The sequence below is a fragment of the Elgaria multicarinata genome, chromosome 8, assembly GCF_023053635.1.
Source record: "Elgaria multicarinata webbii isolate HBS135686 ecotype San Diego chromosome 8, rElgMul1.1.pri, whole genome shotgun sequence".
NCBI classification, from domain to species: domain Eukaryota; kingdom Metazoa; phylum Chordata; class Lepidosauria; order Squamata; family Anguidae; genus Elgaria; species Elgaria multicarinata.
The window spans coordinates 112,724,467-112,750,218 of record NC_086178.1 but is presented as its reverse complement, the minus strand read 5'-3'; the positions used below and the strand labels follow the sequence as shown (position 1 = coordinate 112,750,218).

Below are 25,752 nucleotides of genomic sequence, written 5' to 3'. Positions count from 1 at the left end.
ATTACTCAGCAATGAAATTAAATATGCTATATATAGTGTAAAAGAAAAGTTGCACTATATGTAGTGCAAAGGTTACAGAACTAGCAACTCAAACTCCAGCTCTGGATATCATTTCTGTCTAAACCTTCATTCCAGAATCAACAGGAAAGCTCAGATGGTTCCTCAGGCTGTCTAGATGCATAAACAATTGATGCATCAATAATTAAATAAAATACCCTCTTCTCCTCTCAAATCAGAGACACATCATTAGTTATAGATTGATCTAGCTATTTCAATTCCATGTCACTTTCACATATTCTTACTGATGATTTCATTTCTGTGTTAACCAGTTAATCTCAGTTTAATTTCTGCATTAATTAAAAAGTACAGTTTTATTATCTATTTATAGGTTGAAATACAATTGTCTCTCCAAATACTTACTTAAATGCATGTTTTGATACATTGAAACTTCTGAGAATGGTGTAACAACATTCAGGGAATTGCAAAATCTGAGTAATTACTAACTTTCAATATGCACAATATGAATCAGGTAATTTCCTATGGGAAATTAAATTTGCAAAGATCAGATTCTTCAGTCATCTGCAATCAAATCATCATCATCATCATCATCATCATCTCAAACAAACTGTTCTGTAATAGTGTCTTGAAGCTTAAGAAGATGGAAATGAGTGGGTAGGCTGGCTAATTGCTTAACGTTATTGGCGTAGGTTGTAGACATTTTAGACTCACAAAGGCTGTTTGACTTTCAGATCCTTCATTCACATAACTGACCCATAACTGAAGTAAGGGCTATCCATAGTAGAGAAATCCAGGGTTTTTTCATAGCTGTGATTGGGTACCCATCCACTATCCCTGGCTAACACAAAGTAACAGCAAAATCAGGAGTTCCCATCTTTGGCATTCAGCGTGAGCCCAGAAATTCTTCTATTGACAATGAAACACGGTACTCTAGAATTTTCTTATCTACATGCCCTCAAGATCCAGTAGATCCTATATTTTATACTCAAAGTGAAAAAAATAAGTAAACAATACATTGTTATACCTATAAAATACATTAGCATAAAATCTCAATTAACTACTAAAAATAAGAATCATAAGCAACTGAAGCTGAAATTACCTTTTCCAAAATTCTCTATTTCATGAGACCATTATCTCAAATACGTTGAGTTTTTAACTTTACTTAAAGCTTAACATGTGAAAGTCATTGTTTCAGTATTCCAGTGTAGTAGAAAATATTCTGTATTCCATATTCCCATTTTGAAGGGGGGAAATATAGATGAGTTTTCAGGGAGGGGTGCTCAGATTTATTTTTAATGTAAGGTATAGACTTATATTTATATTCAATTTTTATGTGGAAACCATTGCTTTATTTTCATGTGACCCATTTTTCTATGTTTGAGACTAGAGAGACTGATAACAGTCATCATAATTCTCTTCAATATAGAAACTGAAAACATGCACACACTCACACATAGATGTATACTCGGAGATCCTGTGATCTTCTGGTAACTACAGAATGTCAAAGACACAGAGATAAGAAAATTCTCGATCTGGTGATCTAGGGTTATTTGTTTTTTTCTGGTAATGGAGTCAAGAGGTTGTGCTCTGTGCCCTTTCACAGAAATTGCCTCATAATATTGTTGATAATCTCTTTGTGTTGCTAATCCATCATTTCATCAGCTATCTCCTTGTTTGTAATTCTCCTTGCCAAGTCACAGGGCAACAAACAACTCTATTGCATAAAAATCAGTGGTCTGAATGCAATGCTGAATATCATTTTCTTTTTCCCTTTCTCTTCCTTCTTTTGCTTTGTTTGTAAGATTTAAATCTGACTTGGCAGTATGTGTGCTAAAATGTTTTCTTATCTTGTACTTTGGTGATCTCACAGCCTTCTCATCATTCATTGAGGCCAGATCCAGATCTCACAGAATCTGAAAAGAACTACGTGGTAAGATCACCTGAGATTCATATATGCAGCCTCTCTTTAGCACACTCCATACAGCATAAAGCACCGTCACCTGCTTTCTGACACACAGTGGTCCATAACAGCCAGCATTACTGGGTGAAAGAGGGTCCATGAAAGAAAGATGCCCCCAGTGCCCGAGCCTGGCAGTGCAGAGGTTTTTTGTGCAGAACTTGCACAGAATTTCTCAGCAGATCTGGACTGCTCGGGAGAGAAATGATGTCACCCTTGTAACTGAAAGAAAGTGCTCTGAATAAAGAAAACTATATATATATAAGTGGAAAATATGTGTGTGCGATGTATGTCCGGAAATGTTTATCCACTTCCAGATGAGTTGAAATTTGGCATGCTGATAGCTCTGGCAGTACAATGTACCAGAAAAATCTAAAAACCTAGAATTTTTGGTTTTAAGTATTTTTAAAGAATTTAATAAAAACCAAGGTTTATACCTACAACTCCCAGCACGCCTTGGGCAGGAGGCCAGACTTGTGAGTGCATGTCTTTCACAACCCCGACTCCTAAGGTTGGTCTCAAGCAGTCAATCCAATTCCACATAAAAGGTAACAACCCATATAAATGGGCTGCATCCATTTGCAGTGCCTCCTCCCGCCCTCCACGTGGTTTTAAAATCGTAACTAGATACAACAGCGTGACTTTGAGAGGCCGATCATGCTGAAAGGCACTGTATCCTGATATTGCTGTTTTCTCAGAATCTGGGGGAAGCAAGTGCACAGAGGGAGGAAGGAGAGGCACTCTGTGCATGCCCAGAAACAGACCCTACAAAGGGGGGGAAGTGCCCAGCCTGGGCCTGATTGGCTCCTGATGGAGCACTTGGTCCTCCTGATACAGGCTCCTGAGGGAGCACTTGGTGGGTGAGAAGCACAGGCCGAGGCAGTCCCAGCAGGATTGGCTGGAGCTGGGCACGTCCACTGACAGCTGCTACCTCCGCTCCTTGGCGATGCTCTATCTCCTCAACACTCTATCGAGGAGCAGCATCAGCAACAAGAGGATGTCTCAGAGGATGCGGGCACCTGTGGGCTGCCAAAGGCATGCTGGGAGGTGTAGTACTGGCATGTAGAGTGGCTGATTTTAAGTAAAGTATGGGTTGGCAATCCAGGTCACTATCTCTCAATCCTAACTCGGCTCCAACTTTCCTGACCTCTCACTAACAGTCTTTGTTCTCCTTCTACCTGACTTTCTCCAACTGCCACTAACCCCGCCCACCAGTCCATTCCAGCCTCAGCTGTCAGTCATTCCTCCGTTCACTCTTCTGTTTCAATGGTATAGTCAGACTTTTACATAAAAATCATAAACTTTATTCAGTAATTCCTGCATCTGTCTGGGAATGCTGTGGTTTAGTTATAACCGGGAGTGGGTGGGGGAGGGGAATACAGCATGAAAAAATCTCATCAAGTTAAAAGGCCTTGGGAGATTAATAATAATAATAATCTGGGAATTAAAAGCCATTACTGCAGTCACTAGGCAAGCCTGCCTGGGAAAAAGAAACCCACAAGCAGGGTGCCACAACTAAGAAGGTCCACTTTCCAGTTGTCTCCCACCACACCTCACACCTCAGATGGTGTTGAAAGATTAACATGTTATTCAGGGAGCTAGGCTTGTGCCTACAACTCCCAGCATGCCTTGGCTGGGAGGGAAGATTTACCAGGCTTTGGCAGTCATCATCTGGAAGTGGCCCTCCATCCTTGGTTCTCTGTCCCTAGGCTCCATCGGAAGAAGTAGGGGAGGAGGGTGCAGCTCCAGAGCTGTCACCGATGTCAATGGCCAAGTTAACAGTCCGTCAGCCGGCTGGCTCCCTCAGGGCCTACTTACGGGCACTGCTTGCACAGCGCAGCGTGGACTGGCTCAGCCAGACTTTGCTTCCCATGATCTTAGTGGCAGGTCAGCACTGCAACGAAAGGCATGCTGGAAATTATAGTTTTGTTTTCTGTGGGGACAAGTACAATCATGGCGGCACCCCCATACGTCGGGGATGAGAGAGAAAAAGAAACAAAGTTACTCACCAGCCTAGCACCGGCCTGCTACTTTAAGATGATTACCTTGCAGACATATATCTTGGGGGGGGAGGGAGCAACGCCAGGTGCATCAGCTAGATATGTCATCATCATCATGAGAGCTTCAGTTGCATGTCTGAACTACGTTTTGGTATTTGTGAATGTGAGGCCCTTCTTGATTAATTGCAAACTCTTTTGCTGCTGCTGCTTTGTTATCAAATCCAAAATGAAACCACAAATTCTTCTGTATCTTGCCTCTGTTTTTCCATGCTTACAACTTGGATATCTTCTACACTCCGTTGTCTTGAATACATACCTGGATTTATCTCTCTGTTGCCTTAACTGGACCTTTGTGCTGCATCTGAATTGTGCCATCTCTATCTGACTATCCCCCCTCCTCCCTGTTTGCTGTCCCCTTTGTGGGGGTTTTTCCCCCCCTCTTGGATACCAATACCACCCTGTTTCCATCACCCAGGAAACGGTTTGCAATGAGATCTTAAATATCGCTGAAAAGTCAGTCCATTACTGCAGCACAATTTCTCCGCCTCTGGCCTCTTGCCACAAGGGGCCCTTTGGTGACAATAAATCATCTCTCATCATTTCTCAGCAACCACAAGTCCTGCTACTGGAAACTAGCCTTGACAGGAACCATGCCCCACAAGACACGTAAGTTGGTGTGGACTGCCTTCTTTGTTGTTCATTCAGAGGGATTATTATATTTTTGTTTAAATGCCTCAGGTCCAGGTGTCATTGATTTTAGATTTCAATTTCTTTATCTTATTTATTTATTTATTTATTTAAAACACATATATCCTGCCCTATATCAATAAGATCTCAGGGCGGCGTACAGATAAAAGCATACAGTATAAAACAATAAATATACACAGCTAAAAACAAATTATTTATTGCAAGGGAGCAGACACCATTTGGCCCTGGGCATGTCATGGTTAAAGTCAGTAGAGAGGAAGCCTGGTGACTTCTGATCTCAGAAGAGTCATCATTTCTCTCTGGGGTCCTGTAAAGACGTTTGTCCGCAAGGTGTGCAAACTTACATGCACCAGTACCTCTCCTTGTCACCTGATCTTGGCCTGTGGTTTCAAGATTTACCTAGTGTCAGCTCATGATGCAGAACAGGGTACAAGTGAGCTGATCCTAGACAAAACAGTAGATAAGTCCTAGGGAGGATAGAAGCAATTGATACTCTTGTCATTAATGGGGTTCAGTCTTTTTTGAATTGCTGATCTTTGTATTTGAAGAAGGTTGATTAGAAGAGGCTTATTTTTAAAGGTAGCTGAGTCTCTTGCCCCATCTTTTTTCTGTTTTGTACGTTTTCAGACTTAGCTACCAAGCACTCTACAGCTATATCCCACAGAATGATGATGAGCTGGAGTTAAGAGATGGGGATATCATAGAAGTCATGGAGAAGTGTGATGATGGCTGGTTTGTTGGTAAGCAGATAATCTGTCATTCACTTGACATGTATTTTCTTGGTTTTGGTGGAAATATTACTTAATTGTGTATATAGCACCATCAATGTATATGGCACTTCAGAGTGACATAAAAAAGATAGGTGGTCTCTGCCACAATCTCCGTTTCAATACAAATGGAAGACAAAAAGTGAAAAGGAAAGATAACGAAGGATCTATATGAAACAAGTGCACTTCCATACACAAGTATTTAGGTTTCATTTCAGCTGAAGTACACCAGACTTCACAGAAGAAAGAAGGATTTGAAGGAAGAGAGAGGGAACGGAGAGTTCCAGGAGAAATAGGCATTACATAAAATCATTGAACCATAGAATAGTAGAGTTGGAAGGGGCCTATAAGGCCATCGAGTCCAACCCCTTGCTCAATGCAGGAATCCACCCTAAAGCATCCCTGATAGATGGTTGTCCAGCTGCCTCTTGAAGGCCTCTAGTGTGGGAGAGCCCACAACCTCCCTAGGTAACTGGTCCTGTAGTACATTGTCGTACTGCTCTAACAGTCAGGAAGTTTTTCCTGATGTCCAGCTGGAATCTGGCTTCCTTTAACTTGAGCCGTTATTCCGTGTCCTGCACTCTGGGAGGATCGAGAAGCAATCCTGGCCCTCCTCTGTGTGACAACTTTTCAAGTAGTTGAAGAGGGCTATCATGTCTCCCCTCAATCTTCTCTTCTCCAGTTTAAACATGCCGAGTTCTTTCAGTCTCTCTTCATAGGGCTTTGTTTCCAGACCCCTGGTCATCCTCATTGCCCTCCTCTGGACACACTCCAGCTTGTCTGCATCCTTCTTGAACTATGGTGCCCAGAACTGGATGCAATACTCTAGATGAGACCTAACTGGCACAGAATATAGGGGAACCAGTGCCTCACGCGATTTGGAAGCTATACTTCTATTAATGCAGCCCAGAATAGCATTTTCTTTTTTTGCAGCCATATCACACTGTGGGCTCATATTCAGCTTGTGATCTACAACAATTCCAAGATCCTTCTCATTTGTAGTATTGCTGAGCCAAGTATCCCCCATCTTGTAACTGTGCATTTGGTTTCTTTTTCCTAGATGTAGAACATGGCATTTATCCCTATTAAATTTTATTCTGTTGTTTTCATACATTTGTCGCTTTGGCCAACATGTGTTTAAATCTTGTTGAAGACAATAGGGGAAGCTACTGCCTGTTCTGAGGGCTCCATCACACCAGTGATTTATCGCACACTCCCCCTGCCTGGTATGCAGTTTTGCAGCCTGATACCCACATGACGTCATCCACGTCCTGCACTAATTCCAGCTTTTATTCTCCATGTTTCATTTCTTTCTGGAGCGCAGAAGGTCTGGATTATTTTCCCTCCCTGCGAAATAAATGCTCTCCTCCCTCCCATGTATTTGTGGTTGTGTTCTATCGACCATCCTGTTCTTTGTTGGGGGCGTATGTGTCTAAGGGCAGTCTCGCTAACCAAAGAGGAGGATGGTGCGATTCTCCACTCAACCATGAAGGGGGAGGAGAGAGATCCCATTTAACTCCTGAGTAGGAATGACCAGGGCTACATTTTCACCTTAAAAGAAATGTGGAAAATGCACCCTCCTTGCCCACAGCTCCCTCATTTTTAAAGATAAAGAGATCAAAATTGGTACAGTGATAGCTCTTAAGTAGAGTTTTCAGCATGCCAAGTGTGAATGAGATTGGTCCATCCCTTGATTTTTTTAGGATTTTTTAAATTTCTCCCCTTAAACCCTTTTCTTGGTTGTCTGCAAGTGTGAAGAATTGATCCTTTGATCATGCTAAGCTGTGCATTTCCAAGTTTATAAAAGAGCGATCTGCTGGTTCCCTTACTCAAGTGTAAATCCCATTGATTTCAACTACATTTAGACTGAATTCATATTAAAATCCCATGCATGCTTACCTTTGAGTAAACCCCATTTTAGTAAGTCTGCCTCTGTACAATGGGGTTTACTCAAAGGTAAGCATGCATGGGATTTTAATATGAATTGGATGTAAATGCAGTTGAAATCAATGGGATTTACACAACCCTGCAACCCTCTCCAGTTCACGCTCCAAAGCCTCCAGGCAGGGTGAGGGGAACGGGCATAGCCTAGGCAACGGAATAACCACGAAAGTAGGACGGTGATAGACAGACTTTCCCTGAAGTGAGTTCAGTAACAAGAGAAGCTACTTCCTAGGAAAAAGCAGTGCAAGACCAGGAGTGCCCCATGTCAATTACTAGGGTGGGTGAGGTGTCCAACTACCACCAACCAATGAACTTTAGGGGAAGGTACAAAGGAGTTCTGAGAGTGCATCTCAACGGAACAGCAGCGATACGCTGGTGCGCAGGAGAGGAGAGGTGTAAAGATGATTGAAACGTAAAAGCGCAAAGGTGTAAGTGCTCAGGCTTTCATACGCTATGGAAACGAAGGCGGATAATTCGAGGGCAAACCAGGGCAAACGTGTAGGAGTGGTGGAGCTCTGACTGGCAGTGGCTCTCCAGGGCTTTAGACAGGAGTCTTTCCGAGCCTTTCGTGTGTAGCGCATGTGCTTTCCCATAAAGCTATAGCAAAAGTGTGTGTTTTCCGTAGGATCAAGTGCTTATAATCTTGCCACGCAGCGGTTGCAAAGAAAGAAAAGTCATCACCACTTGGGGCATAGCCAGAAAGAGGGAATTGCCTCTCCATGGCTTTCTGCTGTGATCTATCTTCTGTATGTTTGTTCTTGTTTTATTTCTCAATAGGCACATCCAGGAGAACACGACAGTTTGGCACTTTCCCGGGCAACTATGTGAAACCTGTACCCCTTTAAAAGCCACTGCAAACCATTTGATCACATCAGGAGAGAAGAGAGAAAGAACGAACTGTGTTTGAATTTTTTAAAAAAAGATCTTCAGAGAAGATAATTTCATGAATGTAGTAGATGAGAAGTTGGCATGGAATGTGGTAAAAGTATTTGATTGACGCAAAGCCAACTCCTTTGAAGGTTTATCAGAACCAAGGCAAGAAGTGTCATGTCTTTTGCAATGCTGCATTTGTTTCTATTTTTATCCTCCAGGGAATGCCATGATAATGCATAGCTTCCATACAGTATTGAGTATTACTCTCCACATTGCAACTGAGGGGAAAGCAACAGAATGGAATGAATAATGTCTGTGGTGAAAAGAAGAAAAAATGAGAATAAGTAGTACTTTTTTGGTTACAGACTTATTGCATAAGCAAAGAATTATCTATTTAAAAGTCTGACACCTTAGAAACCCTAAAAAAGAGGAGGAAGAAGCTGGTTCCTTATGAAAATGTGTAGATTATGTAATCTGGGCACCGATGTGTCCCCAGGCACCTTCCTTTGCGATTGTTGAGGCATTCTCTTTCTCCCACATTTTACTTAAAACAACAAATTTTCTTTCTGGGCAGCTGGGATAATTTTATTTTTATTATTTATTTATATCCTGCCTTCCTTCCTCTAAAGGGGCATAGGCAATCCTCGTCTTCTCCGTTGTATCCTTTCAACAACTCTGTGTGGTGGGTTAGGGTGAGTCACCCAGGGAACTTCACTGATGAATGTGAACATGGACCTGGATCTCCCAAGTCCCAGTACAACCACCACACCACGTGAGCTTTAGATTTCAAGGTGAGGTGACGGCCTCCTGGCAATGTCTGGGCTGCAGGTGGGGCTCAGAGACATTATTAGTAAATGAAGATGGTTGGTTGGTGCTTTCCTTCACACCATACCCAGCCACCAAAAAAAAGGAAAAGGGACCCCCGTCACTGCTTTCTGGTAAACTGAGAAGGCTAAAGAGAGCAGCAGGGGACTAGAGAAATGTGTGTGTGCGTGTGGGGTGCTATAAAGGGCAGCGGTAAACCAGCAGCTTATCAAGAAAACCAGCAGGGAGGAGGAACCAGTTACCTAGGGAGGTTGTGGGCTCTCCCACACTAGAGGCACTCAAGAGGCAGCTGGACAACCCTCTGTCAGGGATGCTTTAGGGTGTGTGTGTGTGGTTGTTGTGTGCTTTGCAGTGAGGGTGTGTGTTTGCGTGTGTGTGTTTATATGTACATATATAGTTATATCTGTAAGTATATGTTTACATGCATGATGGATATATGGGTGCTTGTGTGTGTATTTGTATGAACTAATGGAGGGGGGTGTGCATGGGTCATGGATGGTGAGCTGGGGGTATGAGAAAGAGACGGGGGATGAGTTAGCTGGCAGAGAGCACATAGAGAAAGAGTTTGCTTTCTGCGAAATAGGTCTCTGTTGGCACAGAAGACTGTGTTTCATGCATTGGACTCAGACACTGCCTCTGCCTTGTACTCAGTTTCTGGGGAGGTTAAAAGCTAAAACAAGCTAAGGATAGTGATGTTATAAATAGTGATGTTCATTTAAGTTTAACTAGGCCAGAAAATTAGAGCAGTGAGATGGACAGTGGATTGGATCCAGATTTTGATACATGCGAATAAGGTTGGTTGAAGCAGCCTGGCAAGGGAGCCTGCTGCATGGAGAGGCCTGTGACGTGGTGACAAGGGGCATCTCCAAGCCTGGCTCATAGAAGGTCCCTCTGCCCCTGCACCGTAGACCTACCCCATTCAGCAGGTCCCTCAAATTTTTTATGCAGTATTTAAGGGCAGGGAGGGGAATTCTACATCATGCAATTGCATATGCCTAAATCTAAAGTGACAGTGGAGCCTTGAATGGGCAGGAATCTAAACCCTACTTTAGATTTAGAGTTGCTGTAAAACAAAAGTCTTGTATCATACGTGTTTGATTTTATACGCCCAAGTTAGAGTCATTTTAACCCAGCTTTTCTACATTCAGAATGAAACACACACTCCCTAAAACATATAGCTTACACATGTGCCAGTAGAGCAGGAGTTCCTATTAACCCAAAGAGATTAGTAGTATAAGCTAAAGAATTCCACAAAAAACGGCTCCCCTCAACTTTTTTAAAACTATTTTTAGAATTGATGGTAAATGTGGTTTCTGCCTCATTAAAAAAGAAAAGTAGAAAGTAGAACTCAGTTTGGTTCTCGAGTTCCCAAAGCCACAGTAACCTGTGATTGAAAGTAAACCCCATTGTGCTTAATGCCAGTTTTCCAAATCTGACTTGCTTGCAAAACAAAAATTTTGTTTCTTCATAGTAATTTTGTTTAAAATATTACCAGTATCCACATGACTATAAAATATAAAATGCCTATTTACAGCTGTTGCAGTTTATCGTCATACATTATCAGCATGATCTGCAGTTCCTTTTGATATATTAGCAATGCTACAAAATTACAGAATCTCTCTTTTGCTAACTCCACACACCCCCAATCAGCCAAAAAAGTCAGCTGAAGTGACCATATGACTGTTAATATGTATATTTGCTTTTGTATAGACTTACAAATCTTACATTGAAAAAAAAATGATTGAAAACTTTTTAAAAAGAGCAGTAGCAAAGGGCTTTTATTTATATGAAGTAATTATTCCATTCAAGATTACATTAAATAAAACAGGTTAGAAAAATATATCAATTACAACAATTTCAATGGTATTTTCATCAGAATGGAGAATTATCATTTTCATAATTAAGGATTGTCACTGCTTGCATTCCACTGAAATAATTTAATTTCAACTCTTGTGGGAATATGCAGGAGTGGAATTGTATCCCAGTGTGTTTTTAATGTGTGTGTGTGTTCAAATGATTTTGATTTGTATTCTTACGTGCAGCAATGTTTAGACCTGGCATTAAAATGATACAATTGGCTAATACTAAATTAACCCTTTCTGCCAAAAAGCTTAACAATATTGGTAAGCAGCTTAATGCCAGTTTTACTTAATACACATTTGTGTTCATCCTCATTCACTTCGCAACAAGAAATCACTGTTGTGTCTGTTTCTTCATTGCAGTGTATTTGGCAATTAATAAATTGAAATATTATATTAAAAGCATGCTCCTTTATATATAAGTGATTCAATAAATGTTAGCCCAATCTGATGTGGTACTTCTTTGATGAATACTACTTGTGGGGGGACAACCCTGAGATGTGAAACAGCACCAGGGAAGGATGAATGAGGGAGCATGCAAAGGATGCAACCCCGCCCCCCGCCCCCCCACACCTTAACCCAGTCTTAACATGTGGGTTGCAAGAAAAGCCTACAATGTGCTACAATCCAACCCCAGTGCAATAATTTCATGCCAATGGCTTTCAGTGGGAATACATCGCATACCTTCACAGAGCAACTCTCTAACTAGACAGCTACAGGAGCAACCAAATTATTATGATAGAGCTCATCCATGGTGCCTATACCTTGACCACATGACATGTCCTCCACCTCTCTCCTCCTCTCAATGATGGGGTTATCTCAGTCATATTACAGGATGCCAAAGGATTCCTATGTAGGGTCCAGAATCAAACTACAGAAGCAGCTCAAACCCTATCTATTGTGAGGAACCAATGACAAAAGCTATTCATGTTGTCCCATTTCACATCAATCTTTCATTTTGGGGCCAGAAAATCTGTGGGATACAATTATAAACAGGGTTGGGTGCACGGGAGGAAGTGCTGCTCTGTATTGTTGCTGTGGTTGTTACTACTACTACTATTACGTTTCTATACGGCCCCATAGCCGAAACTCTCTGGTTGGTTTACAAAAAGGGCATAGTGTCAAGCAGACTAGAAAACCTAAAACGTGCAGGCTCCTCCACAGAAGCACTGAAGATGACAGTATCAGGTTCCAAAAGTTATTTAGTGATAGGGTAGAATTTAGTGTGGGATTGTTTAGCTTGGAAAAAATGAGGCTAAAGGGAGACCTGATACAGATGTACGCAATTAAGCATGGTGCGAAGAATGTGGATATGGAAACAGTTTTCTCCCTCTTACATAATACCAGAATGAAGCTGATTGGTGGGAGATTCAGGAGAGATAAAAGGAAGTACTTCACACAATGCATAGTTCAACTATGAAATTCACTACAAGATGTGTTCTTCCCTTTGATCTAGGGAGATTTTCTTCGGCTCCCCCCCCCCAACTATTTATGGCCCCTTTGTCCGCTACAAACGGAGCGTTCCGTCCGACATGATAACTCACTGGAAGGCATATCTGAACAAAGCAAAAAAAAAAAAGAATGACAGGAAATATTATATACTTAATTCGTTATAAAATTCCACCTAAGGTATAATGTATGAAGAACCTTTTAATAGCTTAACCCCTCAAACTTTTTTTCCCTTTTCGGTCCTGATGGTAGAACGCTCTCCTTGAGGCTGATGGTATATTAAGATTCCGGGGTTTTGAAATGTTTCTTGCACTTCCTGCTAGGATTCTGAACTGTTTTCCAGCTTTCTCCTGGGGGGGGGGGATCTTCTTTTCCAACATCATCTCCAGACGAATCTTCTACAGATGGATCTTCAGTGTTGTTTGTCCCCTCTGGAAGCTCAATTCCTAAAATTGTCAGCAGGTGAGCAGCTTCCTTCCCATTTCCGGCTATAAGTGTCCCAGTATCGCTTGTAACTATTAGCTTAAAGGGGAACCCCCAGCAATATCGTATCCCGGCTTCTTGGGAGTCGTAATGTGACGAGGCGAAGCTCCCTGCGTTTGTTCAAAGTCTCAGGGGCAAGATCTTGCAACACCATTATTTTTTGATCTTTATATGTTATAGCTCCCACCAAAGAGCGTAGTTGTTGCCATATTTGTTCTTTCTTGATGTAACATGCAAAGCGTATTATAATGTCTCTGGGAGGGGGCCCTCCTTTGGGCCTGATCCTTGCTGCGCGGTGAGCACGCTCAAAATCATATGCAGTGAGTTCCAAGACTGGAATCAGGGTTTTGAACCAGGAAACCAAGAAGTTTTTCATATCGTCTTTCTCCTCTCCTTCCTGGACTGCCCTAAGGCTTAAATTATTCTGGCGTTCCATGTTCCCAATTTGTTCAATCTTGTCTCTTAATTCTTCATTTTCTCTCTGGAGCTCTTTTATAGCTTTGGAATTAGCAATTCCTAAATCAAGCGCATTTGAAGCTGTCTCTGCCACCGCAGTAATCTTTATTATTATTATTATTATTATTTATTTATTTATTTATATAGCACCATCAATGTACATGGTGCTGTACAGAGTAAAACAGTAAATAGCAAGACCCTGCCGCATAGGCTTACAATCTAATAAAATCATAGTAGAATAATAAGGAGGGGAAGAGAATGCAAACAGGCACAGGGTAGGGTAAACAGGCACAGGGTAGGGTAAAACTAACAGTATAAAGTCCGAACAACATCAAGTTTTAAAAGCTTTAGGAAAAAGAAAAGTTTTTAGCTGAGCTTTAAAAGCTGCGATTGAACTTGTAGTTCTCAAATGTTCTGGAAGAGCGTTCCAGGCGTAAGGGGCAGCAGAAGAAAATGGACGAAGCCGAGCAAGGGAAGTAGAGGCCCTTGGGCAGGCGAGAAACATGGCATCAGAGGAGCGAAGAGCACGAGTGGGAATCTTTATTTCCATCTCATGAATTTCTTTTTCTAAGGGACACCTAAGTTCTCTCCAAGTTTCTTGAAGCATACGTAGATTTAACGGGAAATAACTGGTTTTCAAATTCTGCCTTTAGAGCAGAATCTTCCTGATGGATGGTTTTTGTAAAGAAGACGCTGTACCAGGACCAGTGTTTGATGCACTTTCAGCCATGTTGGATACACTCTGCCATGTCTATTTTTAGACTTGCCCCGTCGTTACTTTCTAACAGTTTGAAAAAGTCAGTAATGACCCTGGGTTTCTTCTTAGTGTGGCCAATTAACATTCCTCCACAAAGTTCAATTTACTCTATCACAGCTTAACGGTGTTATCGGCAGTCCGAGACAGCTCCCGGCACAAACTATAGCTCACCAATCTGTTTATTTCTCTTTGTTGTTCGGTAGCCCCGTGTCCTTTTTAAAAGCAGCTGTAGCTGTTTTTCCCTTCGGTAGAATCAGATAACCTTCTCCTGTCAGTTTTTAGATAAATGAGCAAAACTTACATATTTTATACTTGCTTACAGAGGTTTCTTCGGCATATGGGATGGAGGTCTCCGCTTGTGCAGCCATTCTCACACCACCTTGGCCGCGCAAGTATAGAATATGTAAGTTTTGCTCATTTATCTAAAAATGAGCCACGCCCCCTCATTAAGTCAGATTATATAAAGAAATTTAAATTAATAGCTTTTAAGTTATGTACACTGTATGTAAATATCTCAAACCATAGTTTTATAAATATCTGCAATTAGCCAGGACGCTGTATATCAGTGATAAACAGAAAAACATCACCCAATTTATTAATAAAAGCAAAATTGTAATGACACTTCTAATACTTCTAATGTATTTAAGATCAGCAACTTCAAAGTTTTTATTAATTCCATTTCACACACATAGACACACACCATTATGAAGATGACTTTTCACTCCAAGTGTTATAAGGATTTAGCTTTATGCAAAATATAAAGTTACCACAACCAAGAAGGCACTCCACGCCAAGCCAGAATCTACAAAACTATTTTTAATTTCTAGAATCATTGCTGGTGTGTAGATTGTAACTTATTGATGATCCTTATAATGTATGGATGACCTGCATGAAACTGCTGTGTACGGAAGTCACAGCCAATTGTGGTTTCCCAGTACATGGGATGCCTGATACATTCCCCCATCTCACTTGATCACTTCCCTATGTAACAGATAAGGCAAGCAAGCTCTCCTGAATAAGCATTATCTATTGCATCAAATCTTTGTGGCCTGGTAGTTTGACTGTATTCCTCCACTATACCCAACCACTCCTTTTATATTATAATTTCCATGTATCCCAAAATCTATAGTTCAGTTTTGCCCTTGTAAGCAATGAAATGGTTTTTCTCCCTTGCACAGCGTTCTCTGCACATCCCGTGTAGGCAATTTTATGGCAATGAATTAAAGTTTCTTGGCAGAGTATAAGAACAGGAAAGTGTCAGCATTCATCAATCTTCAAAGAAACTATGGAGTATTTGTAAATACCAGAAGAGTCAGAGAACAGGTCAGAGGGTGGTGTGACCAGAAACACACCTTCTCAACACAGTGATAACTTGCTTGCATAAGTGGATCCACACTTTGGCAAATGTTATTGAAATATTGTGGAAAGGTTTGTACATATACTGTGGAGTACTCTTGACACGGGTGGCTTCTATTCAATATACTCTTTGACCCCCTGCTTTTTAAATTTGGGGTTTCTACTTTCTTTTCAGCACAACCCCAGAAAAATCAGATATTCACTATACACAACAGTGGGTGAAGGATGGTGGAGCAATTAGATTACAAGGAGCCATTTTTTACTCAATATAAGTGCTGCTCATGACAGGTGCTGGCAATGAGCTGAAACTCTTATGGGGAGTGCTTCTGGCTTTGCACAAAAAGAAACTGTCCATCTTCATTTTGTTCAACGGATGTCAGAATAAAGGTAAAAGCAGTTAGAATGGCACTGCAAGTCTTCATTAGCTTCAGACAAATAGTCTTGTATCCTCCTCCCTGCTAGACACAGAATTTGAAGAGGCTTCTCAAAGCCAGACTAATGGACTATTTTGTAATTGACAAAAGGAGGTTCACCTGAAAGACAAAGTGCTTGTTTTAGAGCCGTGGTTTCAAAAACGAACAAAGTTTAAAAGCATAGAATGGCTTTATTATAAGAGTTTTATTATATACCTGTTCCATTGAAGGGCAAGCTATAATCTGGAGATCTTCATTACTAAATTCTTCCTTTAATAGAGTATGCAGCTTCTGAAACACTTGCTGAATATTGTTCTTGAAAAGAAAAGAAAACTCTCACCATCCCAAGATCAGCTTTCAAACATGAACATATATAGCAGCGATAGGAAGCAATGTGCCCCCGTCCCCCAACACCTTTCTTGGCACCCACCATGGTGCTCTACCAGTTTTTACACACAAAAACCCTCAAACACACACATTTTCTTACTGGTGGCTGGGACTGTTTCAAGTCAAAGTGAAGACCTCCAGCAGCTGCCATCTTCATTTCCCATGAATGCCACTGGGCTACATAGAAATGAAGGTGGTGAGTGGCTGCAGTCCGATACCCTCTTCTGCAGCATGCTCAGCCACCATGAAAAAGAAGGGGGAAAGGGCTCTTGTCACTTCTGTATGGTAAGGAGGGACAGGAAGGGCAGCTAAGGGACTATAGGAAGAAAGCCAGACTACATGGCACATGGTCTTCGATGTCTATATACTAATGCCAAGAGTATGGGAAACAAACAGAACGAACTTGAACTCTTAATACATGAAGGCAAATACGACTTGATAGGTGTAACTGAAACTTGGTGGGATGACTCCCACGACTGGAATACAGCAATTTACGGGTATAACTTGTTCAAAAAGAACAGATGAAATAGAAAGGGGGGGGGGGAGTCGCACTATACGTTAAAAATACTTATAACTGCACAGAAATACAGGAGGATGAGCCTGGGAGCCCCATCAAGAGGAAATGTTAACGGCACAATTGCAAACAATTCCAACAAGAAACCAATGTGGCTCCATAGAAACCTTAGAGATGACCTAAAAAAAAAAAGGACACATATAGGAAGTGGAAGGTAGGCCAAGTTACAAAAGAAGAGTACAGACAGGTAGCACATAAGTGCTGGAATGGCATCAAGAAGGCTAAATAAAGGTGAGAATGAGCGGAGACCAGCAATGGATGCTAAAAGCAATAAAAAGGCTTTCTTCAAATACGTGAATACTAAAGGACAAAGAAATGGTGGTTCACTTGCTTAATGAGGATGGCAAATTGATAATACATGACAAAGAAAGGCCGAAGTGCTCAATTCCTACTTTGACTTAGTCTTCTCAAAAAAGGGGGTACAAGCTGAAGGGGCAGGACTGCAGTTTGAGATTGGTAAACAAATGGTCAAGGAACACCTAATTTCTTTGAACTTCAAATCTCCAAGGCCCGATGAACTGCATCCTAGAGTAATAAAGGAGCTAGCAGAAGAACTCTCAGATTCACCACCTATTAGCTTTGTGAAATCATGGAAGATCGGTGAAGTGCCGGACGACTGGAGGAGGGCTAACATTGTCCCTATCTGCAAAAAGGAGGAAACTGGGAACTACAGACTAGTCAGTCTGACATCCATCCCTGGGGAAATTTTGGAGCAGTTTATAAAAAAAGTCTGTAAGCACCTTAAAGCCAGCATGGATTTGTCAAGAACAAATCCTGTCAGACTAATTTGATCCAATTTTTTGATTGGGTATAGAATCATAGAATCATAGAATAGCAGAGTTGGAAGGGGCCTACAAGGCCATCGAGTCCAACCCCCTGCTCAATGCAGGAATCCACCCTAAAGCATCCCTGACAGATGGTTGTCCAGCTGCCTCTTGAATGCCTCTAATGTGGGAGAGCCCACAACCTCCCTAGGTAGCTGATTCCACCGTCGCACTGCTCTAACAGTCAGGAAGTTTTTCCTGATGTCCAGCCGGAATCTGGCTTCCTTTAACTTGAGCCCGTTATTCCGTGTCCTGCACTCTGGGAGGATCAAGAAGAGATCCTGGCCCTCCTCTGTGTGACAACCTTTTAAGTATTTGAAGAGTGCTATCATGTCTCCCCTCAATCTTCTCTTCTCCAGGCTAAACATGCCCAGTTCTTTCAGTCTCTCTTCATAGGGCTTTGTTTCTAGACCTCTGATCATCCTGGTTGCCCTCTTCTGAACACGCTCCAGCTTGTCTGCGTCCTTCTTGAATTGTGGAGCCCAGAACTGGACGCAATACTCTAGATGAAGCCTAACCAGGGCCGAATAGAGAGGAAACAGTACCTCACGTGATTTGGAAGCTATACTTCTATTAATGCAGCCCAAAATAGCATTTGCCTTTCTTGCAGCCATATCGCACTGTTGGCTCATATTCAGCTTGTGATCTACAACAATTCCAAGATCTTTCTCGTTTGTAGTATTGCTGAGCCAAGTGTCCCCCATCTTGTAACTGTGCATTTGGTTTCTATTCCCTAAATGTAGAACTTGGCATTTATCCCTATTAAATTTCATTCTGTTGTTTTCAGCCCAGCACTCCAGCCTATCAAGATCACTTTGAAGTTTGTTTCTGTTTTCCAGGGTATTAGCTATCCCACCCAATTTTGTGTCATCTGCAAATTTGATCAGCGTTCCCTGCACCTCCTCGTCCAAATCATTAATAAAAATGTTGAAGAGCACTGGGCCCAGGACTGAGCCCTGCGGCACCCCACTCGTTGCCTCTCCCCAGTTTGAGAAGGTTCCATTGATAAGTACTCTTTGAGTCCGATTCTGTAGCCAACTGTGGATCCACCTAATAGTTGTTCCATCTAGCCCACTTTTAGCTAGTTTGTTAATCAGAATGTCATGTGGTACTTTGTCAAAAGCTTTGCTGAAGTCAAGATATATGACATCCACAGCATTCCACAGTCCACAAGGGAGGTTATCCTATCAAAAAATGAGATCAAATTAGTCTGACAGGATTTGTTCCTGACAAATCCATGTTGGCTTCTAGTAATCACTGCATTGATTTCAAGGTGTTTACAGATTGACTTCTTTATAATCTGCTCCAGAATTTTCCCAGGGATGGATGTCAGACTGACTGGTCTGTAGTCCCCAGGTTCCTCCTTTTTGCCCTTTTTGAAGATAGGGACAACGTTAGCCCTCCTCCAGTCGTCCGGCACCTCACCCGTCTTCCATGATTTTGCAAAGATAATAGACAAAGGTTCTGAGAGTTCTTCCGCTAGCTCCTTCATTACTCTTGGATGCAGTTCATCGCGCCCTGGGGATTTGAACTCATTCAAGGAAATTAGGTGTTCTTTGACCATTTGTTTATCAATCTCAAACTGCAATCCTGCCCCCTCAACTTCTGCTTCACTTTTTCCAGGGGGGTCATAGACTCGCTTTTGGGAGAAGACCGAGGCAAAGTAGGAATTGAGCACTTCAGCCTTTTCTTTGTCGTCTGTTATCAATTTGCCATCCTCATTAAGCAGTTGAACCACCATTTCTTTCCTCTGTCTTTTACTACTCACGTATCTGAAGAAAGCCTTTTTATTGCTTTTAGCATCCCTCGCTAATCTCAGCTCATTCACAGCTTTAGCCTTCCTGACGCCATTTCGGCACTTCTGCGCCACTTGTCTGTACTCTTCTTTTGTAGCCTGGCCTTCCTTCCACTTCCTATATGCATCCCTTTTTGTTTTCAGTTCATCAATAAGCTTTTTGTGGAGCCACATTGGTTTCCTCTGTTGTCTTCTATCTTTTCTCCTTGTTGGAATTGTTTGTAACTGTGCCTTTAAAATTTCATTTTTTAGATACTCCCACTCATCCTGCACTCCTTTTCTTTTTAGGCTCCCTTGCCACGGGACCTTACTTATTATAGTTCTGAGTTTATTAAAATCAGCTTTCCTAAAATCCAGAGTACGTGTATGGCTACGCTCGACTTTTGTCTCCTTCATAATCAAGAATTCAAGTATGACGTGGTCACTTCCCTCCAGAGTTCCCGTAACTGCCACTTTATCCACTGAGTCATCCCTATTGGTCAATAACAAGTCAAGGATTGCCGATCCTCTAGTTCCTTCCACCACTTTCTGTAGGAGAAAGTTATCACCCATACATGTCAGGAATTTCTTGGAAGGGCCGCTTTTGGCAGTAATGGTCTCCCAACAGATATCAGGGTAATTGAAGTCCCCCATCACTACTACATCACACTTCCTTGAAACACTGGCAATTTGTTTCTCAAAAGTTTCGTCCTCGTCTTCTCCTTGATTGGGTGGTCGGTAGTAGACTCCGATTATCATATTCTTTTTATTCTTAGCCCCATTTATTTTAATCCAGACACTCTCGACGGGGCTCCCAGTCTCATCCACCTGTATTTCTGTGCAGCGATAGGTATTTTTAACATATAGTGCAACTCCACCTCCCTTTCTATTTCTTCTGTTCTTTTTGAACAAGTTATATCCTTCAATTGCTATATTCCAGTCATGGGAGTCATCCCACCAAGTTTCAGTTATACCTATCAAGTCGTATTTGCCTTCATGTAATAAGAGTTCAAGTTCATTCTGTTTGTTTCCCATGCTCTGGGCATTAGTATATAGGGTACCTTCCTTGTGGACTGTGGGAATGCTGTGGACATAATATAACTTGACTTCAGCAAAGTTTTTGACATAGTTCCCCATGATTAATGAACTAGCTAAAATTGGGCTAGATGGAACAACTATTAGGCAAAAAAAGAATAATTTGCAGGTAGCCATGACAAGTTTCGGACTCAATCGAAATACACCTTTTGATCCTGAAAGGAGTGCCAATCATTATACTGGTAAGTCATATGTGGAGAGAGAGAACAGCTAGAGTATCTGTCCCAGTCATGTGACATATAGGCAACCTGGCTCTTCGGCACAAGACCTCCATGTCCCTTTAGAATGAAGCAATTCTGGAGAGAATTTATGGTGTTGACAGTCAATGCAGCATCTTGGGCTGCACTGGTAATCATGTTGGAGAGCTGCTAGCCATCATGCTTATTCAACTCCTCCTTACTCTTTTTTGTACTTCCACAGACAGTTTCAATGCTCTAGCTTTCTTAGAGAGTTTTTTTAGCAGTCGCAATGATCAGAGAGAGTCCTGGACTGGGTGGATCAGTTCAAGGGTCAGAGTTTGAGGGTGGGCTGGTGAAGATGACTGGACCTCCGTCATTGCTGGTGTGTATGGTTTCAAAGTTTGTGGGGGTTTTGAGTCTACAGACTCTAGAGCTTTTTTCCAAAGCACTTGTTTCAAGTAGTCTGAGTGGTTATATCTCACTTGTTTAGTAAAACTCATAAAATGAGGCCGAACAAACAGTGAAGGGGGGGGGGATAGTTTACTGCTACACTGCATGCATTTGTGAAATGGGGCCTTAACTGCCATACATGTCCTGCAGCAATCACAGATCATGAATAGCAATGACAAAAAGATCTAATTACACTAACTCTTTTTTTATTATAAAGAGAGAGAAAAAACAGGAGAAAGGCAAAGAAAAAAACAATCACCCCAGAAAAGCAATGAGAGTCTTAAGAGACTGAAGTTTCCAAGAAGGCGGCCGGCGTGGCAGCCAAAAGAGAATTGAGAAGACAAATGGAACCCACTAGGGCATGCACAGTAGCGCAGTGTGGGAGGGGTCCCATCAAAAATGTTTTCCCTCAGCTAAAGAAGCATCCCAAATCGAGCTTCCACACAGGTTTAGTAAATATGTGATGCACAGAGACAATGAAAAAGAAGTGGTGGCAATAAAAGACCTGGTTTTTGGCTACTGAAACTTTTTGTATGATGCTTTGAGGCTGAAGAACTTCTGGCCACTCCAGAATATAGCACCATATTTTAAACCAAGAATATACATACTTTTACACAAATTATGAAGGTATGAATTACAAAGCTCATAATGCTTATGCAACAGACTGGACAGGAAGCATTTAGTCTGAGGCAAAACAAGAATCTCTCAACCATCTTTCTAAGTTGAATAAATTACAATTAAGGACACAATTGCATATGGACTGCCAGAAGCCCCTGAACTTGGAGGCTGCCAAGTATCCCATGCAGGGCAGGAGAACAACAGAGGCGATATTCGCTCTCCATGCTCCAGCTGCCCTGCATTTCTGCCAGAAGGGCAATTTTGTCTGTCTGGAGGCGGCACCTCGGAGGGGAAGGGAAAGAGGCAAAGACAAAGGTGCAAGGGTTAATGAAATACTTACCCTAACGGGCTTGAACAAAATGAATTCTGTGTCCTTATTGGACAAATACAGTGACATACTCTGTAATGTTGATGGCAATTTTGTTTTTATTTTCTTGTAAGCTGAAGACACCAAGTCACTGACCTTTACTGGAAATAAAATACAAACAAATATTAGTGCCGAAGAATTTGTCTTTCGAAGTGACTTTCACAGTCAATATTTCTCTCTTTCTCTCTCTCTTCTTGTTGCAAAGTGGGAAAATCAGATTAATGTGAGCATTGCTTTTGCTCTAATATACTTTTTTTTCCACACACACTGCCATTATCTAAAATAGTCTGGGTTATTCTTTAAAAAACGTGAAAAATTGTGCAAGCCACCCTAAAATCTTCTGGGGAAAGTAAGATAAACATCCAAACAAACAATGCATTTATTACATTTATATCTGACCCTCAGGAACTCACAAAGGTGTACACAGAGTGGATACTGAACAAACCTTAGCTTAACTAACTTCGCAAAGTGGATGCAACCCTTCAATCCATTCCTGGGGATAAAAATTCCTCATTGGATGAAATTGCTCCTGGATTAAACTTAATCAGCACGTTAAAATGAAATTTAAAATCAGCTAAGTATCTTGGAAAGAGAATAGAACCTGCACAACAATAGCAGCAAACAGTGCAATACAACATGTTGAAAGAAGAGCTCCTAGCCCAGCAATCTGAGAAGTAGTAAGCAGATAAAGAATTAACCAAACCAAACCAAAGGGAAAGGGTTCACTCTGCTCAAGTTAAAACTGCCTCAAAAATGAATGATAGTTAACCAGCATGGCTGGGGGGGGAAATCACACATATATACCAATTCCAAGGTTTTTATCTAAATATCAGCAAAGTGCCACTCAGGAAAACATATTGGGGTGGGGAGAGAATGAATATATGAATGAACTCAGAGAGAAGACCTCTACCTGGATACCAGTCAGAAGAGCTAGATGAAGACTTACTAAAGCAGACAACTGAAATCTCAAAAAGCCATGAGCTGATTGTGATGGGAGATTTCAACTTTCCAGATATTTGCTGGAAGACTAATTCCGCTAATTCTGTCACAAAAGTTCTTGACTTGTATTAGTGATAATTTCCGCTTTCAAGAGGTTGAGATGGGCACTAGGGGATCTGCAACCTTGGAGTTGATCCTTACTAACAGGGAGAAGTTGAGTGAAGATATTAAAGTGGTGATCACACGTTAGAGTTCATGATTTTGACAAATAGTTTTGTAAAAAACAGTCAAACACAAAGCATGATTTTAGGAGGTCAATTTTAATAAACGAATAGTAAGGAACATACCAGAAGACGTTTACTTCTTGGGAGGAGAGCAATGACAAATCTTCATAAAATAGTTAAGAGCAGAGACACCACACTGACAACAAAGGTCCACATAGTTAAAGCAATGGTATTCCCCGTAGTAACCTATGGCTGCGAGAGCTGGACCATAAGGAAAGCTGAGCGAAGGAAGATAGATGCTTTTGAACTGTGGTGTTGGAGGAAAATTCTGAGAGTGCTTTGGACTGCAAGAAGATTAAACCAGTCCATACTCCAGGAAATAAAGCCAGACTGCTCACTTGAGGGAATGGTATTAAAGGCAAAACTGAAGTACTTTGGTCACATAATGAGAAGACAGGATACCCTGGAGAAGAGGCTGATGCTAGGGAAAGTGGAAGGCAAAAGGAAGAGGGGCCGACCAAGGGCAAGATGGAGGGATGATATTCTGGAGGGGACAGACTTGACCTTGGGGGAGGTCAACAACAACAAAGGAACATACCATGGGAAGAAAACTATAAAGGCAAAAGTGTTGTAGCCAGCTGGGATTTCTTGAAAAGGGAATTAAGGATAGCGCAGTCTCAAACAATACCAATGAGCAAGATAATGAGGAGCCATCTAAAGAAGCCAATGTGGATGAACAGGCACCTCACAATGGAGTTGAGACCAAAGAAGGATGTTTACTGGAAATGGAAGGAAGGGCTTAGGGCCAAGGAAGTCTACAAAGCTTCAGCCCAGAATGTAGGAATGAGGTCAGGAAGGCAAAGGCAGAAAATTAGCTAAAGCTAGTAAGGGAGACAAAATCCAGCAAGAAGGGTTTCTTCAAACAGAGAAGCTTAGGCTATTGGGCTGTATAAAATGCAATAAATAAATAAATGCATGAGCAGCAAGAGAAAGACAACAGAGGCAATAACCTCACTGCTTACACCAAATGGAGAAATCTTAACAGAAAGCAATGGAACTCAGCTCCTGTTTTGCCTGTTTTTACATCCAAAGGAAATGATGAGTTGAGCGGAAAAGACTGGGAATGAACACAACAGGGGAGGGTGCAGATCAGTAAGGATGTGGTACAGGAACTTCTAGCCAATTTGAATGCCTTCAAGTCCCCAGGCCCTGATGAAATACACCCTAGAATACTGAAGGAATTGGCTGAAGAGATGTCAGGACCTCTGGTGCAAGAGGACTGGAGAAGAGCAAATGTAGAGCAAATTCCTTCTTCAAGAAAGGAAAAAGAGAGGATCCCAGTAATTATCGACCAGTGAGTCTAACATCAATCCCTGGAAAGATGTTAGAGCATGGCTTTGTCAAAAATAGGTCATGTGAGACAATTTTTGTCTCTTTCTTTGACAGAGTAACTACTCTAGTGGAGAAGGGAAATGCCATGGACATAATCTACCTCAACTTCAGCAAAGCTTTTGACAAAATTCCACGTGACATTCTCATTGACACACTGCTAAAGTTTGGCTTAGATGGCCCTACAGTAAGGTAGGTCCACAACCGGCTGGCTAACTGCACTCAGAGAGTCAGCATTTATGGCTCTACCTGGAGTTGGAGAGCAGTAACCAGTGGGGTACCACAGGGTTCTGTCTTGGGGCTAATCATTCAACATTTTTATTAATGACCTCGATGGGATTGATGGGCTTATCAAATTTGCGGATGACACAAAACTAGGATGTCTGGCCAACACCCATGATGACAGAATGAGATTGCAATCTGATTTGGACAGGTTGGAAGACTGGGCAGAGAGGGAAAAGATGACCTTTAACAGGAAGAAATGTAAGGTATTACATTTAGGAAGGAAAAATGTAGGGTGCACATATATGGTGGGGCATTCATGGCTTGGAAGCACTACATCGGAAAAGGATTTGGCTGTATTCGTCAACAGCGAGCTGAACATGAATCAGCAGTGCAAGACAGCCGCTAGAAGGGCTGCATTAGAAGACGCTTATCAGAGTCCCATGAAGTCCTTATTCCTCTCTACTTGGCACTAGTGAGACCACACCTGAAGCATTGTGTACAATTCTGGGCACCATATTTCCAAAAGGACATTGATAGATTAAAAGAGGTTCAGAGGAGGGCAACAAATGTGATATAGGGACTTGAGGACATGCCTTATGAGGATAGGCTGGAAGAACTTGGGATATTAAGAACAGAAGAAGCGCCATGCTGGATCAGACCAAGGGTCCATCTAGTCCAGCTCTCTGTTCACACAGTGGCCAACCAGCCATCGGCCAGGGACCAACAAAGCAGGACATGGTGCAACAGCACCCTCCCACCCATGTTCCCCAGCAACTGGTGCACACAGGCTTACTGCATCGAATACTGGAGATAGCACACAACCATCAGGGCTAGTAGCCATT

The 25,752-nt window shown here is 41.8% G+C and overlaps 2 protein-coding genes across 2 annotated transcripts in view; one reads left to right on the top strand and one right to left on the bottom strand.

Annotated features, from left to right (window-relative positions):
- Positions 1-8,282, top strand: part of SORBS1 (sorbin and SH3 domain containing 1) — a 213,393-nt gene extending 205,111 nt beyond the window's left edge. The window contains exons 29-32 of the mRNA XM_063133194.1: positions 1,889-1,949; positions 4,410-4,641; positions 5,311-5,423; positions 8,172-8,282. Of these exons, the coding sequence (XP_062989264.1) occupies positions 1,889-1,949; positions 4,410-4,641; positions 5,311-5,423; positions 8,172-8,239 (474 nt within the window). The 3' untranslated portion in view covers positions 8,240-8,282. The remainder of the gene's footprint in view (positions 1-1,888; positions 1,950-4,409; positions 4,642-5,310; positions 5,424-8,171) is intronic.
- A 6,455-nt stretch (positions 8,283-14,737) lies between these two features.
- The window catches only part of COG3 (component of oligomeric golgi complex 3), a 68,476-nt gene continuing 57,461 nt past the window's right edge, over positions 14,738-25,752 (bottom strand). The window contains exons 21-23 of the mRNA XM_063133189.1: positions 22,107-22,234; positions 16,082-16,180; positions 14,738-15,985 (exon numbers count right to left, since the gene is read on the bottom strand). Of these exons, the coding sequence (XP_062989259.1) occupies positions 15,956-15,985; positions 16,082-16,180; positions 22,107-22,234 (257 nt within the window). The 3' untranslated portion in view covers positions 14,738-15,955. The remainder of the gene's footprint in view (positions 15,986-16,081; positions 16,181-22,106; positions 22,235-25,752) is intronic.